The following is a 14,913-nucleotide window of genomic DNA, read 5'->3' on the forward strand; positions in this document are numbered from 1 at the left end:
AAGGCATTGCAAAAAAATCCCCCAAGAGTACCAGTGAGGTACATGATACACCTATCAGGCGTTTGATGAAAAACCATATCTATATTAATGAATATGTTACGGGTATGATTCAAGTCTAATTATGTAAAATGTTTGCAAAGGGATGGATGAACAACCTGTTTTGGACCAACCACCATCCCAAGTTGTTCCAACATGTGGTTTGATGGTCCTGTATGCAAGATATGATCTGGACAGGGATTTACTGTTATGTGCAGTAGACCGTGAAAAGTAGGTCACAGTGACCTAGTAACAGTATGTGACACTCAGCCATCCCAATTTGTTCCTACATGTGAGGTTTGATGGTCCTGTATGTATCTGTATGCAAGATATGGTCTGGACAAGAATTTACTGTTATCTGCAGTAGACCATAAAAAGTAGGTAATTGTGACCTAGTAATATAATGCAATACACCGCCATCACAAGATGTTCCTATATGTGAGGTTTGATGGTCCTGTGTACATTGTATGCAAATGGACGTAAGGACAGACAACGCCATACCATAATATGACCCATCATAGATGGGCGTATAAAAAGTCTGAAAAACTATTTTTGTGGCATAGGATGGATGGACAGACAGACAGAGATGAAGGTATAGTGCCCTCCGGTTGGACAGGTAGGGGACTAATAAAAGTCTATTATGACATGAGTCATGTTTGATTTTACCTACACATGAAAACAGACCCAAATTCCATCATATTATATACATGTATGTCCTAACTATAGTTGCATCAATCGTCTATTTGACTCATGCTTACATTAACAGAAGGTTCAAGCATATGTTGTTTTATTGTAAACAATTTCCTATGTGTTTTATAATACTTTTTTTATTCAGTTGCATAACAAAAAATGCTTCAAAATACATGTATATTGCCTTTCAATTGTTTATGAATTGTTTTCCCTTAATGTTTTGCCAAAATATTCTACAAACCTGCTACAAATCCAAACCATGTACAAAAGATCTCTGCACCAATAATGTAACAATGTTTAAAGGTAAAAATGACTTCACTTCAGACATTTTAGATGATGAACTACACGAATATTAAAACATATGAAGAAAACAGGTGCATAATATAGCCCAGTGGTAAAGTGCTCAATCAGTAGGCTCTCATTGCAGCCAATGCACTATAACTGCTATATCAAAGGTCATGGTATGTGCTATCCTGTCTGTGGGATGGGGCATACAAAAGATACCAAGCTACTAATGGAAATGTTTTTTACCGGGTTTCCTCTCGAACATTATATGTTTAAAATTACCAAATGTTTCACATCCAATAGCCGATGATTAATAAATCAATGTGCTCAAGTGGTGTTGTTAAACAAAACAAACAAAATGTTCTCCTCATATTAAATGTGCCTTGCTGCTAATGAAAGAGCAGTGTATATTTTATTTATGTTACAGATTAGTGTTTTTCTCAAACAAATACATCAACCCCTCTTCCGGGAACACAAATGAGTCTTTATGCCCAGAGCAATATGCCAACATAGCAACTAATCTGAAAATAAACTACAGTCTTTCCCATCAGGGAACATTATTTTCTTACTGCGGTATGTATTACAACTTATTTATTAGCCGATTGTTTTCTAAATTGCACACAAAAATAGTGTTTTTTTGTTATTTCCTAAACACTTTTACTTTTCTTCTTACGGGAAACTGAAATTATATTTACAAAAGACAATTTTTATGGAGGATGGGAATGACTATGAATTATTATTATTGTCAGCTAATATATAGTTACCTCGCTCTTCATCATCAAGTCATGCTTTCCTTTGGTCTTTGGTGCGAAGATATTGTCCACTTCCATCTCGGTCTCACTTTCATCACTCGATTCATCCTCATCCCTGAACAAAATAAACTCATATATTTTAAACAATACGTTGTATCAGTTGTCAAATATTTACACAATTTAATTACCTGTTTATATATATATAACTGTGTTTGAAACACATTATGCGACCCTGTTTAATACAATTTAATTACCTGTTTATATACATATAACTGTGTTTGAAACACATTATGCGACCCTGTTTAATACAATTTAATTACCTGTTTATATACATATAACTGTGTTTGAAACACATTATGCGACCCTGTTTAATACAATTTAATTACCTGTTTATATACATATAACTGTGTTTGAAACACATTATGCGACCCTGTTTAATACAATTTAATTACCTGTTTATATACATATAACGGTGTTTGAAACACATTATGCGACCCTGTTTAATACAATTTAATTACCTGTTTATATACATATAACTGTGTTTGAAACACATTATACGACCCTGTTTAATACAATTTAATTACCTGTTTATATACATATAACTGTGTTTGAAACACATTATGTGACCCTGTTTAATACAATTTAATTACCTGTTTATATACATATAACTGTGTTTGAAACACATTATGCGACCCTGTTTAATACATATTGTTTTACACATGACGCCATTTGACAAAACAAAACTGTTTAATAGGGGAGATTCGAGCAATTGTGTACAATCTTGACCATACTGCCGCTACATTCCATTTTTGTATATCAAATGTTTCATTTTATTGTCTTCAAATTGTTAATGAGACAACAGATAGTTCTTGAAAATCCATGTTTCTATTTTCATTCTGATGTCACTTCAAGAACAAAAACAAACAACACACACAAAAATAGTATCCCATGTCACATGCACACAATGGTGATGGTCACATGATATAATTTATTTCTTCAAAATCTTTCACTGGATATGTCTACTAAATTACAAGTAAAATGTTTCAGAATGAGACAATAAATTTATATATTTTAATAATCTTTTATAATATGATATACAACTTTTAATTAAAAAAATAAATTGTATTAATAATAATAATTGTTTGATCAAATTAACAGAATAAACTCATCTGCAGTTGAACGACTACATAAATCGGAGTAGATGAATTGCGTACAGCAAAATAAGTACACTGCATGGATGATCTATTCGAAATAAATATTTATTTGATAATAATAAAGTCATTTATATTTCATTTCAATTGCATGTGTTTAAAATAGCAACATTTGGATCAATGTGGTTTAAATGGCTAAAATCACAGGAACTTGGGATCAGTAAATAACTTTAACCTAATTGCATATGACTGTTTCACTTGCATTATTTCTGCAGAAACTGATAAAAGATAATTTTAGAGACTTAATAGTTTAATTATTTATATTCTATAAGAAAATAAATATTTAAAAGGCTGTGGATTTAAAGAAAATTGTATACATTGACCATGTCCGCATTTCGCCTCCTAACCATTCTTACTTTATTATAATTTACAGTCACAAAATAGAATCTGCCCAATGGCTGATTGTAATATACAGTGACAGGAAAAACAGCCGATCAAGTTCATTTAAATTTTAGGTAGGCGTTATTGTGTAGTGTTCTGTTAGCAAGTGACAGTGGAAGCCAAGAGTGTCCGTAATTAACAAATCTCCCCTATTTATGACAGTGATAGATGATATCGATACATTTCTTCCATTATCTGTAATCACTTATAACAACAAGAAACAAAACCCATACATTTTGGCTTCTGACTTTAGTTTGGCTTCTTTGGCTTCTTTCTGGTGTTTTTTGGTCATGAAATCTTCCAGTTCGGCACCTTCGAGCTTCACACGCCTCCGAACCTGTCAATCAAACCATAAAGTAAGACTTGTGACCAGCATCAAATATTTTATTCATTCTCTTCACATCAATAGTATCACTTTCAGTTAACACTACTGCATCATAGATAAGGTTGTCCTGTAAATTGAAATGAATAAATGTTGAGGTGTGTGACCAGGACAGTGTCCTTGAACCATAATTGGATATAAGGACAAAAATAACCGTAAATGAATGAATGAATGAATGTATGAATGAATGAATGAATGAATGTATGAATGAATGAATGAATGTTTAACACACCAACACAAACAAAAATATTAGCTATAAGATTTCAAGGGGGAGGATTTAGCTAAGTCAGTTGAGGGCTCATTTGAGGTGCTTGCGTCGCAGGATCAAACCACCTTAGTGGATCCATTCAGCTGATAATCAGATTAGGGGTTTTCTAGTTCCAATCAGTGCACCGCAATTGATTAACGGTGGTGGTATGTACTTTCCTGTGCTGGGAAAGTGCATATAAAAGATCCCTTGCTGCATTAGGAAAAATGTAGCGGATTTCCTCTGATGACTATGAGTCAGAATTACCAAATGTTTGACATCCAATAGCCGATGATTAATAAATCAAAGTGCTCTAGTGGTGTCGTTAAACAAAACAAACTTCTTATTTCAAACAAAGGTGTATATGAGAAGAATGAAGTAAATCAATACATACATACATACATACATACATACATACATACATGCTTCGATAGCTCAGAGCGCATCATGGTTAACCTTGCAATTTGCGGGCGATTCGGTGCCACAGGTTCGAGTCCCAGTACGGCAGAAGACAATTTGTGAGGCCAGAAAGGATTTAATTTTCTCCTGCGCCAGTGCGTTAATATCTATGTATGTAACAGTCAACCTCGATATACATACAATATATAGATATTCATACATCAATACATCAATACATACATACATACACATACATACATACATACATACATACATACATACATACACATACATACATACATACATACATACATCAATACATGCATGCAAGCATGCATGCACGCACACACACACACACACACACACACACACGCATACATACATATAATTACATACAGTGAATAACAGTACAAAATTGTGTTAAATATAAATATCTCAGATAATTGTCTGTTATGGAAGTTATAACAATTTATTTTCTTTAAAACTTTAAAATTAAAGTAAATTAGCTGACTGTTTCATGCTTAAAAACAACTTATCATACACTCTTACATAACTGGAAATCAATGAATATAGGTGGTGATCATTTGAAAAATAACAATTAAAATGTTATTGCTTTTCTGAGTTAAATGGAACTTTCTGTTTCAAGCTTTTAATATTAAAAACAAATATGTCTATTCATAAACAGGAATACCATGCACATATTGTTGCTAAAAATATATAATTACCGGGTAAGGTAAAACTTTGATTGTGTTTTGACAGAAATGAAAGTCTGCAACAGAATCAAATCTATACACTTAGCCAAAAAGTTGAGCAATTTGGTAAATATGCTTAAATAAAAATAAAAATGTTTGATTTTCAACATAAAATCAGAGACTGGATTTACTTGAGGCATCATTTGTCAGTATAAACATGCATTTTGAGAGTACTGCTAAAGCAATACACGTCCCCTACCTGACCCAACAATCTTTCGTATCTCCTAAATTCAAGGGCTAAACATCTATGAAAAGTGGGTAAATCACCATGAAAGTTAAACTTGATCAGTAACAGTACATGATAAAGCTATATACAAAATGTCAGTTCAATATTTCAAGGCTTTCTAATAAAGAAGTCCGGAAAACCAATTTTCACATTCAATCTTTGCCCAAGTTCAAGGGCCATAACTCTGTCACAAATGGGTAAATCGGCATGAAAGTCAAACTTGATCTGTAACAGTACATGATAAAGCTATATACAAAATTCAGGTTAATATCTAAAGGCCTTCTGGAAAACCAAGTCTGGAAAACAAATTTTTAAATCTTCTAAGTTCAAGGGCCATAACTCCGTCAAAAATGGGTAAATCACCATGTACGTCAAACTTGATGTGCAAAAAACATCCGGAAAATGTGGGATGGACGGACAAATGGACAGACAGACAGATGGAGACATGGATATACAAAAATACAAAAAGAAATGTGTGACTGTCACGTCATTGAATGGTGCTTGGGGATCCATACATAATTTTTGTTAAATTGTCAGTAACATGTCTGAACACATTGCAGGAGCATTGACAGTGGTACAATATTGTTTCATGCACTGAACGTGACCGATGTGGTGGTGGCACCATGGTGTGGGCATGAATCCATGAGATTGGACAAAACAACCTCATTTTCATCATTCTTGGGAATATGAATGTTCAGCATTACAGTGATGAAATCATCAAACCGGTTGTCATTCCGTTCATACAGCAGCATCTAAGCATTTTGTTTCAACAGGACAATGCATGCCAGCATTCAGCTAAACTAATGACTGGACGTCTTCAGAGAAACAATACTGAGGCAATAAACTGGCTTGCCAGATCGCCTGACTTGTTCCCTATTGTGCAAGTATGGGATTTGTTGGGTTGTAGGGTGTAAGAGAACCATGCAAATATTCATAACGTCCACAACCTAAACATGCTTTAACTCACAAATGAGTCTCTATCAGTATTTCAGAGATCCACTGTCTCAACAGAAGCATGAGCCGACGTTGTACCACTGTCAGCATGCAATGACCAAGGTGCATTGACAATTGTCACATTTTTGTGTATGGATCCCCCCCCAAGCATGTGACAGTCACAGTTCAATTTGTATTGAAAATTTCCTGTTACTTATACTGGCAAATGACACCTCAATTAAATCCAGTGTCCGATTTCATTCTGTAAGTCACAAGTTTTCTTTTATTTAAGCGCATTTACCAAACTGCTAAATTTGTTGGGCTAAGTATATATATTTAATGATAGGGAGGGACACATTCTATGTATACCTGTCAAACTCGTGGAATAATGAAAACATAGGTTTAACCAGAGATATCACTTATTTCACAGCTGACATATGATATACAGGGACTCCAGAAAACCATCTTATAGTAGGTCAACTTGTAGATCTAATATTATGAGCAGTTTAATTTGAATGTTTATTTATGGAAGCCTCAGAAATGAAAATCAAATATAAATTTGAGACTTATTGCACAACGTAATACTTTTTATCAATCGTTACTGATGTTAGCTGATTTGGTGAAGATTGCAATACTTTGTAACCAATTTGTTTTCCCATCAAAACAACAGCACAGCAATTCTGTCTTTATCACAATTACTAAATATAATAAATGGTAATGATCAAATAAAGATGAACAATATAAATGCCTAGTAATCATGCAGCTAAATAACATTGCATGGCATGTAAAAAATGTGAAGAGTGCTTAGTGAAACCAGATACTCTGTTGAGCTCTGTCGAAGGGTGGGATATAGCTATAGCTCAGTAGAAAAGAGCCCGCTTGATGCATGGTTGGTTAAGGATTGATTCCCATCAGTGGACCTATTGGGCTATTTCTCATTCCAACCAGTGCACCACAACTGGTATATCAAAGGCTGTGGTATGTGTTATCCTGTCTGTGGGAGGGTGCATATAAAAAATTCCTTGCTACTAATGGAAAAATGTAGTGGGTTTCTGCTCTAAGATTATATGTCAAAACTACCAGATAGCTGATATCCAACAACCAATAATTAATAAATCAATGTGGTGGTGTTAAAAAAATAAAATAAAACAATGTCCTGCTTCTTTTCAATGGTGTAAACAAAAATAAGTAAAAATCACAGGTTCTGAACCTTAATGTAGCAAGGTATTACAAAGTAAAATGTGACTACAAACTGATACACACAACAAAAATCTGTTAATCCACACAATCGGTATTGCTATTGCTTGGTCAATTTTTTGTAGACATTTCGTTCAGATAAAACAAATTTGTGTTGTGAATTCTTTACATTTGATGAGCTTCCATAACTTACATTTAAAACTAATATTAATTTTTTGTCAATTATCAGTGTATTTTATATGATATAATATTAAATCTTGGTTTCTTACAAATGAAGGCTTAATTATCATTTCTTATTTAAAAACAGCTTAAAATTTACAAACAAGAATTCCACAGAATTAAATGTCTGACCTACCATAAACATTTTTGCTGCTCTGTGATTAACATTCATAGGTGCAACTACAAACCAAGTTTTATCAACCAAGTGAGACATTGATATAAATGCGAATGCTAGTGCGAATAATTTGGAGCATTTTAGAAGGACAGTCCAAAAATACAGATCTTGAGAAGCCGGATTTGTCTGAACGAGAGAGAGAATCAGACTAGGGTACAGTCCAGTCGTCATGGGTTGGTATAGTGGTGCGGACGGGCCCGACTCCGGAGAATATGAGATGGTATCACAATAAAACAAAGTAAAGTCTAGAAAAGAGTAGTAGGGGCCGACCCCGCTTCCTATTTCTTCTTAGAGTGGGGCGGTCAATCTTCCAGTGCTGCTAGGACAGGCTCGGACATGTAGAGACTAAAATGCGAACAACTGTGGCATTCTGCAGAATGGCCGTCATATAAGTCATGATAAAAACAAGTCAACATAGTCAGACGGAGAAATGACGTGGAGGCAAGGAATCTTGCTAAAAAAGAATCCAACCTGGTGGTGCAGACTGTTGAAACAGAAGCGTTCCAGCGTTCAATCAGTTCCAATGGCCGCATACATCCCAGTAGAAAACTTCACTTCGCTGACAAAAACAACGAAGTAAAGGATCCCCAAGTCGAGCTGCGAAAGCACGTACAGTGTGCTGCAGACTGGGAATAATATAAATGCAAAACTTTAATGCAAAAGTTGCCGCCGGCGATGTTGCCGCCTTCACAAAAGTAAAACACATATCTCACCTTTTTACTTTGTAAAGTGGAGACAAAAATATTTTGACACCATATCTGTGAGATCTGTGTGGAACCTACCTCCATTGTGACGGTCTTGTTTTGAGGGTTGTCTATGAGCCATCTTGCCAGGGTGCCGGGCGAGGTTCGGTTTGTCAGGATCACACTGTTCTTGGCAATCCCACACCAGGCTATGAAGAGGTCTCGAGAAAACCCACACTGCAGATCTGGAGTGCTGGCCAAAACCACCTGAAAATATACACAATTTACACCATAACTAGGTGAGAACATGCAATAATTTTAACAGGGTTGATTATTGAAGGAAGCAAATGGTTTATTTAACGACAAACTCAACACATTTTGTTTACAGTTACATGACGTCGGACTGGCCTCGGTGGCGTCGTGGTTAGGCCATCAGTCTACAGGCTGGTAGGTACTGGGTTCGGATCCCAGTCAAGGCATGGGATTTTTAGTCCAGATACCGACTCCAAACCCTGAGTGAGTGCTCTGCAAGGCTCAATGGGTAGGTGTAAACCACTTGCACTGACCAGTAATCCATAACTGGTTTAACAAAGGCCATGGTTTGTGCTATCCTGCCTGTAGGAAGCGCAAATAAAAGATCCCTTGCTACCTGTCGTAAAAGAGTAGCCTATGTGGCGACAGCGGGTTTCCTCTAAAAAAACAGTGTCAGAATGACCATATGTTTGATGTCCAATAGCAGATGATAAGATAAAAAAAATCAATGTGCTCTAGTGGCGTTGTTAAATAAAACAAACTTTACTTTTACATGACATTGGACATATGGTTAAGGACCACACAGATATTGAGGGAGGAAAACCACTGTCACCACTTTATGGGCTATTCTTTTCAATTAGCAGCAAGGGATCTTTTATATAGACCATCCCATAGACAGGACAGCACATACCATGGCCTTTGATGTACCAGTCATGGTGCACTGGCTGGAGCGAGAAATAGCCCAATGGGCCCACTGACGTGGATCGATCCCAAACCGACTGCGCATCAAGCAAGCACTTTACCACTGGGCCCCAGGGTTGAGTATTGAGTATATTTATAGATTCAGATAACTATTATCTCATAGACAAAGTATAAAGTTAAAGTTTGTTTTGTTTAACAACATCACTAGAGCACATTGATTTATTCATCATCAGCTATTGGATGTAACATTTGGTAATTCTGACATATGACCTTATAGGAAACCCACTACATTTTTCTATTAGCAGCAAGGGATCTTTTATATGCACTTTCCCACAGAGAGAAGAGTACATACCACAGCCTTTGATATACCAGCCATCTAGAATGGGTCATCTGAAGGAAGTTGGATGCTGTGACTAAAGCACTTTAGGCGAGCACTCTACCAACTGAGCTAGATCCCACCTTTCATAGACAAGGTATGTACCAGGATATAGTGGAGAACTGTTAAGGTAGTACTATACCAAATAACTTCCGGCTGGGTCAAAGTTCGAGGTGCACCCAACTTTTGATAGAGAAGTGAACACCACAAGTCCTGTGATTGGTTATAAATGTGAGTGTGTTGGCTGTAAAAAATAATAGTTTCATCTGGGTAAAATAAATGTGCAATTTTATTTCATCTAGTAACAATGTGTCAAGTAGCCTTGTGCTTGAAACATGTATGGGGTACCTGTAAAAAAAAGTACTCGAATTTTGTGCGAAACTAGGGTAGTCATAGACGCTACCCGTTATCTCAGAAACGAGCAGCTTGACCCTCATTTTTTTCTGATTCACTTTAAGTGTAAGGGGTGGTAGTATTTATATCCGTGGCGTTTATGTCGGTTGATACGTTGCAGGTAGGAGTCTTAGCCGCATATGTTACTATTGTCGTCTATGGGATTTGATTTGGTAGTATACACCCTATAGCACATATTCAGTGCATAATAAAAAATATTATGATTTTGTCATTTTATTTAATTAAACTATACTGGTTGATTAATTAGCCATCACTCGATCATGCAAGTTCACAATGACCTTGACCTTAACAATAATCTCTGTACATGGCTCTGAATGGAGTTTGAATCAAAGTTAGCACTGAAGAAAAGTTGGTTTTGGCCTATAATTCATACTGTAAAGATTTCAATAATTTCTTTTTACATGGTATTTGACTTGCCATATACAACTACTCTTAAATATGGTATTATATATAGGCAACCCGAACTAAGATTTTAATAGCAATTTATTTTTATATTAAAAATAACATGTGCCAATAGTGGGTTAATGTCTTTAGTTTCCATTAACATTGTTAATTTTTTATGTATGAAATTCTGAAAACTCAAATTTGTAAAGAAGTTGATTTTTATTGTCATTTTAACATATTTATAGGGTGCTAAGTTATATTTTAGACAAATCTGTAGTTTTATGCAAAATTTAAAGTAAATTTGAAGAAAAACTTTACCAAAAACATAATTAAATTTGTTGTCATTATTGTGCCTTCTGTTCTTATTTGTACATATCAATAAGGTTGTTAAACATATAGTTAGATCTCCAGATAATTTTTGTTTCTTAATAATCACTTAGTTAGCTCTCATGAAAAGCATTTTGAGTTTATACTAGATTCAGAACCAATTTTTTCAGATTTGATTATCTGCCTTGGATTAAGTTGATAAATTTATTTTATTGTTAAAGCTGTATTACCTAATGTTACTAGCTAAATAAAATGCTGGATTACAGATTGCAGGAATACATCTAATGTACATATTGTATTCATTCGGATTAGAAAATAATGCAAGAAAATAGATGTTCGGGTAATTTTGTCATTTAAAAATAGTTTTTTTCATTAATTAATCAAAAATAAATATGTTAAAGCTGCATGATTATTCCAGATATCACACCTATTAAAACCTCCAACTACAGTAGGCTATAAATAAAATATAGTCAGGAATATTGGTGGCTGCCAATAGTTTTGATGGTTCATTATGAAAATCAGCATGGCCGATGGATTTGAAATTCCCACACCTGGTAACTTGAAGACACCCACACCCAGCATACAGGATTTCCTCTCAACACTAATGTTCAGGACATTAAGTCATTACTTCATACAGGTACAGTCATGTTTGTGTTTCCTTCCTCAGACAGTGTATTTTTTTAATACTGATATTTCTTTGATGTGCCTGTTAAGGTCTTCATAGTCTAGGGGTCAATCAAGTGCATGTGTTTTAATGGAATTCTTTAAAGGGGTAGAGGTACTCTGACTATCTTTGTTGTCTCTACATATATACCCGAGTACACACACCCAACTGAAAGTAAATATCTTCATGAGTTTTATTTTAAAACATTTTGTTGTTTAATATGACATATTGCATTTGTACAAAACTATATGCAATATATATGCTTTTTGAGGTGTACATTATATTAGGTTGCACTGTAGAAACAACAGTTTCAGTGAGGTTGTCAGTTTATGTCAGAATACACCAGATCCTGGTTGTCATAAAGACACATAGCTGGACACTTTTTGAAAAATGTATGTTATCAGTATAGGTAGTACTATACCAAATAACTTCCGGCTGGGTCAAAGTTCGAGGTGCACCCAACTTTTGATAGAGAAGTGAACACCACAAGTCCTGTGATTGGTTATAAATGTGAGTGTGTTGGCTGTAAAAAATAATAGTTTCATCTGGGTAAAATAAATGTGCAATTTTATTTCATCTAGTACCAATGTGTCAAGTAGCCTTGTGCTTGAAACATGTATGGGGTACCTGTAAAAAAAAGTACTCGAATTTTGTGCGAAACTAGGGTAGTCATAGACGCTACCCGTTATCTCAGAAACGAGCAGCTTGACCCCCATTTTTTTCTGATTCACTTTAAGTGTAAGGGGTGGTAGTATTTATATCCGTGGTGTTTATGTCGGTTGATACGTTGCAGGTAGGAGTTTTAGCCGCATATGTTACTATTGTCGTCTATGGGATTTGATTTGGTAGTATACACCCTTAAAGACTGTTTGCAATGATCTACATGTACCATATGTACCACAGTGTTGGACAGGACTAAGACTGTATGCAATGATCTACATGTACCATATGTGCCACAGTGTTGGACAGGGCTAAGACTGTATGCAATGATCTACATGTACCATATGTACCACAGTGTTGGACAGGACAAAGACTGTATGCAATGATCTACATGTACCATATGTACCACAGTGTTGGACAGGACAAAGACTGTATGCAATGATCTACATGTACCATATGTGCCACAGTGTTGGACAGGACAAAGACTGTATGCAATGATCTACATGTACCATATGTACCACACAGTGTTGGACAGGACAAAGACTGTATGCAATGATCTACATGTACCATATGTAACACAGTGTTGGACAGGACAAAGACTGTTTGCAATGATCTACATGTACCATATGTACCACAGTGTTGGACAGGACTAAGACTGTATGCAATGATCTACATGTACCATATGTACCACAGTGTTGGACAGGACTAAAGCACCTTAGGCGAGCACTCTACCAACTGAGCTAGATCCCACCTTTCACAGACAAGGTATGTACCAGGATATAGTGGAGAACTGTTAAAGACTGTTTGCAATGATCTACATGTACCATATGTACCACAGTGTTGGACAGGACTAAGACTGTATGCAATGATCTACATGTACCATATGTGCCACAGTGTTGGACAGGACTAAGACTGTATGCAATGATCTACATGTACCATATGTGCCACAGTGTTGGACAGGACTAAGACTGTATGCAATGATCTACATGTACCATATGTACCACAGTGTTGGACAGGACTAAGACTGTATGCAATGATCTACATGTACCATATGTACCACAGTGTTGGACAGGACTAAGACTGTATGCAATGATCTACATGTACCATATGTGCCACAGTGTTGGACAGGACTAAGACTGTATGCAATGATCTACATGTACCATATGTGCCACAGTGTTGGACAGGACTAAGACTGTATGCAATGATCTACATGTACCATATGTGCCACAGTGTTGGACAGGACTAAGGCAAAAAAAAAGAGAAGAAAAGTCGGTCTCTGGTCAGACCAAATTTCTAGATTTGATGTGGTGATGACGACCAGCCAGTCAATTTTCGTTAAATGTTTGCAAATTATTTTGACTGATTCGCAAAGTGGTCATTCGGTTTAATGTACAGCGTAAAAAAAATAACCCCAAAACCAAAAAACACACAAAAACCCCCAAAACAAAAATAAAACAGTATAAGTGCCTACTGTCGCATGTTTTGCCGTCCATGGGTTGGGACAATTATTACTTAACCCAGTTGAATCCAGTTCTATGTGCAGATAGTAGTAGGCTAATAATAATAATAATAATAATAATAATAAAAATACACTATCATTATTATTATGACATGTATTATAATGTTGGTAACATCACGTGGGGTGGGGTGGGTGGGGGCGGTTGATACAGAAACATTACATAAATTTAGAGGGGGACCCGGGAGTGGTCTCAGCGTTACTGATATAAAACATGTATTTTGAGTTTTATTGCTCCTTGCAATTTTGCGCATTTGAAATATGACTAAATAACCTTTTAGTCATATTTATTTGCAGTAAAATTAATTTAAAAAAAAAATTACATAAGGAGCCACAAAATTACAATCAGTGAAAAATTATTAAGTTCAAGCCCTGCCGTTAGTTTGTGTACTGTCCGAAGTTAGTTTTTCTTTCAGATAATCTACCTCAGCAGCTGATAATTTGTAATTTTTATTTTTATTTATTTATTTATTTATTTATTTATTTATTTATTTATTTATTATTTTAAAATTTTTGTTAGTACTGTAGGGGCAATATTACGCTATTCATATGTCTATGGAAAATGTACACAAAAGGGTCCGCTATATCCCCCCACCCCCGTCTCCCCTGTTCAGAAAACGCACTGTTCGTACAGTACTTAGTATGTATTCCTCCTGCTCCAGATGGTTCGGTAATATGGATCAATCAAATACTTATTTACCACCTATATACATTTTGCTGTGAATATAGCCAGCCCTCGTTAGCGGAGGCTATATGCACGGCCGTTATATATATAGTCACATCGTATATAAACACCGTCTAGTTCAGAGTATTCTTTTAAACTGTAACAATTCCTATCCCAAGTCAGCTGTTATGGCATATTTTGCATAAAATGAATTTGACAAGGTGGAAAATGAAGGTGTTTGTTATCCAGATGTTGAGTTTTTTGTGTATAACTAACGATAAATTTACCTATAGATACAAAGGCCTAATTAGTTGGGATTGTCGACGTTTAACATGCTTCTGTTACTAAAATTTAATGTATAAGCTTATTATCATTCAGTACATGTT

At 35.5% G+C, this 14,913-nt stretch overlaps 1 protein-coding gene across 3 annotated transcripts in view; it reads right to left on the reverse strand.

The window, feature by feature from the left end:
- The window catches only part of LOC121371686 (cleavage and polyadenylation specificity factor subunit 2-like), a 224,884-nt gene that overhangs the window by 50,479 nt on the left and 159,492 nt on the right, over positions 1-14,913 (reverse strand). For all 3 annotated transcript variants that reach the window (XM_041497758.1, XM_041497760.1, XM_041497761.1), the window contains exons 10-12: positions 8,668-8,835; positions 3,589-3,692; positions 1,776-1,878 (exon numbers count right to left, since the gene is read on the reverse strand). In XM_041497758.1, coding sequence (XP_041353692.1) covers positions 1,776-1,878; positions 3,589-3,692; positions 8,668-8,835 — 375 coding nt within the window. The remainder of the gene's footprint in view (positions 1-1,775; positions 1,879-3,588; positions 3,693-8,667; positions 8,836-14,913) is intronic.

The sequence above is a fragment of the Gigantopelta aegis genome, chromosome 4 (genome assembly GCF_016097555.1).
Source record: "Gigantopelta aegis isolate Gae_Host chromosome 4, Gae_host_genome, whole genome shotgun sequence".
In the NCBI taxonomy this organism is placed as follows: Eukaryota; Metazoa; Mollusca; class Gastropoda; order Neomphalida; family Peltospiridae; genus Gigantopelta; species Gigantopelta aegis.